General features: G+C 53.5%; 1 protein-coding gene across 1 annotated transcript in view; it reads right to left on the bottom strand.

The window, feature by feature from the left end:
- Positions 1-8,510, bottom strand: part of LOC100470338 (cholesterol 24-hydroxylase) — a gene marked incomplete at its 5' end in the record, with an annotated part of 26,419 nt that extends 17,909 nt beyond the window's left edge. The window contains 3 exons of the mRNA XM_034643078.1: positions 1,194-1,275; positions 1,795-1,875; positions 8,497-8,510. Coding sequence (XP_034498969.1) covers positions 1,194-1,275; positions 1,795-1,875; positions 8,497-8,510 — 177 coding nt within the window. The remainder of the gene's footprint in view (positions 1-1,193; positions 1,276-1,794; positions 1,876-8,496) is intronic.
- Between the last annotated feature and the right edge of the window lie 5 nt (positions 8,511-8,515).

The raw sequence follows: 8,515 nt of genomic DNA, 5'->3' as shown, positions 1-8,515 counted from the left end.
CCCCCCTCCCCTCTGAAGCCCTCAGTTTGTTTCTCAGAGTCCATAGTCTCTCATGCTTCATTCCCCCTTCTGATTGCCCCCCTTTTTAAACTTTTTTTTAATGGTTTTTATTTTTATTTTTTTAAGATTTTTATTTAATTATGTAATTAATTATTTATTTATTTGAGACAGAGAGAGCATGAGCAGGGAGGGGGGACAGAGGGAGAGCAAGAAGCAGGCTCCCCGCTGAGCACAGAGCCCAACGTGGGGCTTGATCCCAGGACCCTGCAATCATGACCTGAGCCGAAGGCGGACACTCAACCGACTCAGCCACCCAGGCACCCTAAAAAAATGATTTTTAGCATTGTGTTAGAGACACAATGGTTGTTCAGCTTTTCTCCTGATCTGGACCCTAAGTTGCATTTTCTCCCTCGCCTGCCAAGAGTCACCCTGCATGTCTGCTGAGTACCCGCCGTGAGAACAGAAGCACTGTCACTTATCGGGCAATTGCTGTGTACCAGGCACGGGCTAGGTGACTCACACACGTTATTTCAGCTCCATGCGGACAACCACCTGTCTGAGAGGCATCATCCCTATTGTACAGATGAGGAAACGGAGGCCCAGAGTGATGGCAGAGCCACCACACCTGAGCCCAGTTCGGCCAAGTCCAAGGTAAATGATCTGATGGCCATTCTTCGTGCCCACGTGGCAGCACCATCCTGTACATGGTACAGACCGATCTGAGCTCCCTGTCCATTTCCTCATCTCTAATGTGGGGGCTGGTGGGGGTCTCTCCCCGCTGTGAGGATTAAATGGGTTAATAATCATGAAATACATAAAGAAATGCATGTTTAAGTGTCTTTTCCCCTTTATTTGTTAACAAATATTTGTTTATATAAATATTTGTGAAATGAATCAATTGATCTTTAATTCTCATGATAGCCCGGACACAGATGGGTTATGATCCCACCTTAAAGATGAAGGAACCAAGGCTGAGCGAGGTTAGCGAGCTTAATGTGCATGCACACCTGAGCCACGCTCCCAAACGGTGGGTGGTCAGAGAAAAGATGCCATTCATTTCTGGATCCTTGGGAAACCAGCCCAAATGCTGGTGCCTCCAGGACATTTCTCGTACAGTCCCTGGGGCCGAGTTTCATGCCCCCAACCAGGGAAGGGAAGGGCCTCCCCCCCATGGAATCCACTCTGCTCCCTACCTTGACTGACTCAGGGCTCGTGACGATGACCGAGGTTTTGTGGAAGACATTGACTCGCACGACGGGGCCGTACTTCTTAGCCCTGGAAACCAAAATGACCCAAAGCAGTCTGTCAGCCCTGGGAGATGTGAATATCATCATCACCACCCAGCAGGAGGGTCAGGGTGTCCCATCCCAGGGCCTGAGTCACGCCCCCCCAGTGGGTCTCAGTTTCCACATCTATGAAACAGGGTTCCTACACTCCTCCTTTGCTGGGAATCAAGCCAGATCGTGTCTTTGAAAATGCTTTGGCAAGAGTAAAGCACCACCGCGTATGCGGACTGTTACCAAGTCCTACCCCCCCCACTGAGCTTACAGATGGAGAAACTGAGGCTCAGAGTTCCTGATGGCTGCTCTTGGGTCACACAGCTGGCGACAGGCAGAGCTTGCCTTCTGAACCAGCGTCTTCTGCCTCTCCACCCAGGGGAGGAACTTTGGGCGTGGCAGTGACCTGGCCGGGGAGGGAGGAGTGGATGTGCTGGCCTGGGGGGTGGGGGCGGAGGGGGTACCCCACGAGGGACCTGGGCTGGAGTAAGGGCAACAAACGACAACTAGGACCCACCAATCCAAAAACACATCTTGGAGCACGCGGCCACAAACCTCATCCTTTTTCCAAAAGTCGGGGAGGTGTCCTAGAAGGAAACTAGGAGAAATGGGAAACGTTAAGACCACCAGAAGTCACCATTAAAGAGCGCCCCCTTCCCCCACAGGACCCCGTGAGGTTGGCGTTATTAGGCCCACTTCGCAGATGGGAGGACCGAGGCACGAGGAGGTATGGCGCTGGCTCGGGGGCACCCGGCGGTAAGAAGGCAGGCAGGCAGAACGCAAACCCAGGTCTGGCCAGCTCCAGAAGTCTCCATAGAGGGAGGATGGAGAAGGATGAGACCATCTCCCTGGTGCAGAGGCCAGGGGCTGGTATGTGGAAAGTGAAGAAGAACTTTGTGTGCAATGACCTTGAGACATCTGCTGAACACTGACTACGTGCTGGGTACCATTCTACGCCTCATTCCATCTGACCTCCCCCCACCGCCTGGAGATAGGTCTGTTGTTAACCTGTCTTATAGGTGGGGCAGCGGAGGCCAGAGAGGTGGTCATCTGCCCGCCACTGCACGGCTGGCACAGGTCACCCCAAAGTCCTTCTCACCAGGGGATTGTTTGGCGATGCTAAGTCTGCAGTGTGTGTGTGTAAGTCTGGTGTGATCACCAGAGTGTGAACAAGTCTGTCTGGCTTGTGGCAGCTTTTAAGGTTCTTCCTCTCCCCTGCATGACTTACTCCAGACAAGCTCACTGACTACACCGTCTAGAGTGGGTGACAAAACTGTGGGTGGTGTTTTCTGCGTCAGAGAACTCACCTTCTCCTGGATGGAGATAGACAGCAAATAAACAAATAGGTAAGTAAATATGAAGTTAGAGAGTGATGGGAGAAAAAGCAGAGGGTAGGTAATCAGAGGCGGGGGTGGGGTAGGAGGGGGGTTGCCATTTTCTACAGGAAGGTCAGGAAATGTCCCTCTGAGAAGGTAACATGTGAACTGCCGTAAGTGAGGGACTTGGCTGCCCAGGTATCTGGGGAAAGAGCACTGCAGGCAAAGGGAATAGCAGGTGCAAATGTCCTGAGGTAGGAGTGTGCTTGGTAAGTTCAAGGAACAGGGAGCAGGTGTTGAGGCTGGAGTAGAGTGCTTGAGGGAGATGTGATACAGGATAGGTTCCCGAGGTAGGGGGCAGATCACCAATAGCCTTGTGGACAGTTGTCAAAACTTTTGTTTTGACCTTGAAATGGGGGCCACGGAGGGTTTTGAGCAGAGCAGAGAGGGTCTGATGGGTTTTCAATGGCTCGCTCTCACAGCAGCGGTGCTGAGAGTAAACGGGATGGGTGGGGGGCAGGAATGGAGGCAGGGGCACCAGCGAGGGGCTGTGAAAGGGGATAGGGCTCAGACCAGTGTGGTTGAGAAGCCTGGTTTCTAGCGGACTTGCTGTGGGTGTGAGTGTGAGAGGGGTGTCAAGGCTGACCCAAGTCTCCTGGGCTGAGTGTCAGAAGGATGAATGGGGCTGTCATTTACTAAGGCAAGGAGGACTGAGAAGGAGCTGGTGGGGGGCAGCAGACCCCACTGTGCCCACCGCTGCCCTTGTCCATGCAGGCAATATGTGAGGGCCAGCACGGAGACTCCGCCTGGGGCTCCCGGCTCTGACTGCAGGAAGGGTGGGCCAGAAGTTCCAGCTCAGCACCCCCAGAGCAGCCTCCAGCAATGACCCTGTGGCCTCCACCTGGGTGGGGGTAAGCTCCCAGAGCTCCCCAGGGGGTTTGCACCTCAGTTGCTCCCAGAGGTGACTTGCTTTATTGGCTTTCTGACTTCCTCTCTCTAACCAATCCCCAATTCCCCCTGTGATCATCCCCCATAAACCACTTACATTTCCAATCTTGTCTCAGGATCAGCTTCTGGGGACAAACCTGGGACAAGTGGATTGAATTAGGAATTTGGCTTTGAACCTGTTAGGTTTGCAGGGGAAAGCTACTAAGGGAAGCAGGCGAGTCCATGCTTGAAGCCAGGCTACAGATGTGAGTGTGACGGTCCTCAGCAGAGAGGCAGCTCTTACAGCCCAGCAACTGGATCAGACCACAAGGGGATGAGTGTAGACAGAGAAGAGACCCAAGGACTGAGCCAGGTGGTCAGGCAGCAAAGGGACCACCAGCCAGGGAGACTCAGCAGGAGACGCTGGGGAGGCCGGAGGCGAGCAGGGGGGAGTGGAGTGGGAAGCCTGCAGAGAGAGCAGAACGGGGGAGGGACAGGCACTCCCCCAGGCTGCCCTGGGCCAGGCAAGACCAGGACTGAAGCACTATTGTGCATGGAGCTACGGGGAGGTCACTGGGACTTTGGCCAAAGCAGGGTGGGCAGAGAGGTGGGTGCCAGAGCCCGATGGGGTGGCGGGCCCAAAAGAGGAGGGGAAGGAGGAATGGGGGCCCAAAGATAGGCAGGCTTCTCAGGGGGTTGCTGAGGGGGTGCAGAGCCAGGGGGCGGCAGTTGGAAGGAATGGGAAGGGAAGAGACGGGTGGTGGTTTTTTTCTTTTTTGCAACATGTTATATAAAAATGGGAATAATGCAGAAGACGAGGGAAACTGATGGGGGGGGAGGGGGGGCGCTGCTGGGGCCAGAGTTGCTGAACGGAGAGGACGGCTCTCCTTGGCCACAAGCTCTGAGGTCCCACTGTGAAGGGCACGTGGGCCCAGGGCAGGGAAGGGGGCAGCTGTGGCCATACAGCCCTGCAGGGAAGTTCTCCCAGGCTGTTCCATTTACTCGGGGAAGTGGGAGGCAAGAAAAAAGGCTGAGAGTGGGGACGGAGGGGGAGGTGGCAGGGACTGAAGAGAAGCAAGAACACTTCGAGAGTGGGTGGGCAAACGCATGAGGAAGGAAGTGCAGTGTGGCTGCAGGGCAGCTGAAGCCCGCTCGGGGTGACGGCCTTGAACTTACACCGCTCCACCCGCAGAAAGACAGACCACGGACATCACACATGACTGGCTGTATTTCCGGAATAATCTAGTATCCGTGGTCACTCCCCATAGCTGCAGGTTTTGGGAGAATGCTCTGTTTTGAATCACCTGAGTGAGAACAGAGTCTAGACCCCCCTGACCCTCCCAGGCCTGTCTGAGAGCCTCCACCATAAACACTGGGGCCCGCTGCCATTTGGGGAAAAAGCTGAGTCCACCTCAAGAAGGCCCAGGGGACAGATTGGCGTGGGGTCCCCAGGGCCAGGCAAGAAAGGGAATTAAAACCCGTTCCTTCCAGTTCCTGCAGGGGGCGCTGGGGAGGCAAAGGCAAAGCGGGAAGACCAGGTGTGGGAAATAAACAGGTAAGGGATGCTAGAATTCCCATTGGTAGAATACTGGGACTGGGCTGGGGGCCTGACAGAAGCAAGCCCCTGTTGGTAGACTGGATACGGCAGAGCAGCCCGGGGAGAGAGAGGAGGGTGAAAATCCTCCTCCCCTCGCCCAGTCGGTAGCACGAGCCGTTTCCCATAACGCTGTGGTTGGCACAGTGGCAATCCAAGGTTTCCTGAGGGCAGAGAAAGTCTTGGATGGTAAAGAAGCAGAGGTCATCTGGAGAGCCCACTGCGAGGCCAGCCACAGGGAGGAAGGGAGCCCACACAATGGCTGAGGGGTGGGCCGCTGCCAGGAGCGAGGGTGAGGGGCCATGACTGTGCCTGGTGCCAGTGGAACGGGGTGGTGAGCGTTCAGCTGGGCAGCCAAAGTCCTCTGGATGCGTCACCCAACGGGGCCGGCAAGGGGTCACCACCATCGCCGGGAGCCAGCGGGCAATTTGTTGAACAGACCCCACCTCGGGCAACATGGCAAGTGGAAAGGGGAGGAGGGAGGCGGTGCCACCCAGGAGCCACGCTTGAAAAACTTACTCCAAAATAAATAAAAACGGAAGAGAGAGGCTTTTTTGTTGTCAAGTTTACATTCATCCCACGCTACCAGGAGAGTGGGGGCTGATGAGGAAATGAAGAGCAGCGAGAGAGAAATGAAGAAACCGCAAGTGTTTGTGTGGGATCTGAACGTGGGGTCTGGGTCTTCAGCTGCTACATGGATGACTGCAGTAGGGTGTTGTTTGTGGGGGACTCCGGGAGGGCTTCCTGGAGGAGAGGGCATCCTCGTGACTCCTGCTGAATAAGGAGGAAGATGGATGGGGGGGGGGAGCATGGCAGCTGCCCCTTGTAAGGCAGAGGGATCCTTCCTGAAAGTTGGCAAAGCCTGGAAGCACCGAGCGGCAAATGTTACTACTAGAGACTCGACACGTACACTTCTTTGCCAACCATGATGTTGCCAATCATGGTTTGAGGATCCAGGCTTTGAACACCCAAGCATCTGATCTGTGCTAGAAGAGGTTTCAGAACTTTCGCTTAGTGCAGTTTTATATGTGACCACCAAACAACTGTTAATCCCAAATCTTTTTGCATATGCAGCGTTCAGTTCACCTCCTTAGAATAAAGAGCCCAACTATAATTATATTTAATTATATAATTAAGTATTATATAATTAACCTCCTCCCACTCCTCCACCCACCCACACGCACCTGTAGGTCACACGTAGATTCTGCAGTGTAGGGTTTGGGGGAGAATTCAGGCATAAAAGGAAAGAAATACAGACACATACTACTACATGGATGAACCTGGAAAACATGATGGTCAATGAAAGGAGCCAGCCACAGAAGGCCACATAGTGTTTGATTCCATTTATATGCAATGTGCAAAACAGACAAATCTAGAGACAGAAAACAGATTAGTGGTTGCCTAGGGCTGGGGGGTGAGGGGCAGGGGGAGATGAGGGGTGACAACTAATGGGTACTGGGTTTCTATTTGGGGTGATGGAAATGTTCTGGAACCAGTGGTTAAATTGAACAACTCTGTCACCATACCAAAAAGCACTGATTTTACACTTTAAAAGGGTAAATTTTATGGCATGATTTTGTTTTTAAAATGCAACTTAAAAAAAAAAAAGATATGGGCAAGGGGCAGAAGGGGTCTTGATTTAAGGTCTGCCTTTTGCAGACAAAGAGACTAGACCAGGTCTGCAGTGCTTGAAGCACGTGGGTTTACAAGAAGACCAAGTCATGATGAGACCCAGCAGAACGAGCACACAGCTCCTTCAATCCCAGGCTGTTGATGGCTGATTTGAAAAGTTGGAAGGGTGACAGTGTACCTAACAGAACTGGTGGGCGATTTCCACCAACCACTTTGAATCACTGTTTATCAAGGGTCTACTATGCATGTGCCAGCTGCTGCTCTGCCAGATGTCAGGGACACAGCCGTGAACAGACAGACACAGGCCTATGGGAAAGACAGACACTTAACAAGAGGTTGCACAATTACCCAACTCTTACAATTACACAGAGTTTACAAAATGAACATGATATATTGGGGCATGGAAGCAGGTGGGACCTCCCTGAGGAGTTAGCATTGAAACCAAGCCTGGGAGGTGAGGGGAAGAACCATCTAGGTGGCGTGGAAGACAGAGCTGCTAAGCATGGGAAAAGGAAGACCCCAAGGTGGGCGAGGGCACCTGGGAAGACAGAGAGCCAGCAGGGAGAACAATCACCTCCCTATGTCACCAGCCAAAGGATCTTTCCCAAACCCACCAAACATGGATTCAGGCTTCCAATGCCAGGTCATCTGGCTTGGGCTGGAGGAGGGCACCTTCCAGAATGTTCATGTCCTGAGGTTTTAAAAAGTATGTCTAATACCATTGTTTATTCATTCATTCAACAAATATTTATTGAGCATCTGCAATGTGCCAGGTGCTGGGGATACACAGGCGAACACACAGCTTCCCTGCCCTCCCGGGGCTCACATTCTAAAGGGGGGAGACAGACACAGTCAACAGGTGAAGAGACAGTCAACAAGTGAATAGAAGGTAACTTCAAGGGTGATGGCCCCTTAAGGAGTTTGGGGCTAGGTTGGCTTCACACAGGGTGAATGGGGAACAGCAAGACCCTGGAGCTGCAGGAGGGGTGTTGCAGAAAGACTGGGGACAGCAGTGAGCAAGCAAGGGGGCGATGAGAATAGGACAGAGTGGGTTCTGAGAGCTCAGCGGGGGCCTTGCTGGCCACAGAGTGGACTTAATCTAGAATTAGATTTCCTTCTAAAGTGAGGGAAAGCGTTTGAAGCAGAGAAATGACACATTTGGTTTAAGCTTCAGAAAGGTAAGCTTCTGTTGCTGGGGCGAGGTGAGGGAGGGAGGTAAGTTGGGTGGGGGTGGGAGACAAGGATGGAATGAAAGTACTAAGTAGAAGACAAAAAGGATAAACCAGGACGGAAATACAAAGGGGAATGTGACCAAAGTCGAGTGTGCTCCAATCCAGGTTGAGTGACCCCGTTCCAAGTCTCAAAGTTAAGAGTGCCCACTTTAGAGCCAGGGCTGACCCGGGCTTAAATCTAGGCTTACCAACTGTGTGACCTTGGGCAGGTGACTTTGCCTCTGCGTGCCTCAGTCTCCTCGTCTGAACGATGGGGTAACAATAGCGCCTACCTAACAGGGTTGTCGCTGCCATCACGTTTGTGGGGCCCAGCAGAGCGCGGTGGGCGCCGAGCAGCTGCTGCGGCTGTGAGTAATTTGTTACTAAGAATAGTTAGCGCCCCTCTCCCGGCCGCCGTCTCCAAGAGGCCACGCGCAATGGCGAGGCTCGACCCCCGGCCCCGACGCCGGCTTGGACGCGGTCCCCCGGCCCCCCATTCGAGCGCCCCATCCAGGCCCCCGCCCCCACCCCCCGCTCACCTGGGCCGCGGCGGCCCGG

The sequence above is a fragment of the Ailuropoda melanoleuca genome, chromosome 14 (assembly GCF_002007445.2).
Source record: "Ailuropoda melanoleuca isolate Jingjing chromosome 14, ASM200744v2, whole genome shotgun sequence".
Lineage (NCBI taxonomy): Eukaryota > Metazoa > Chordata > Mammalia > Carnivora > Ursidae > Ailuropoda > Ailuropoda melanoleuca.
The sequence above is the reverse complement of the archived record's forward strand: the minus strand, read 5'-3'. Positions and strand labels throughout refer to the sequence as shown.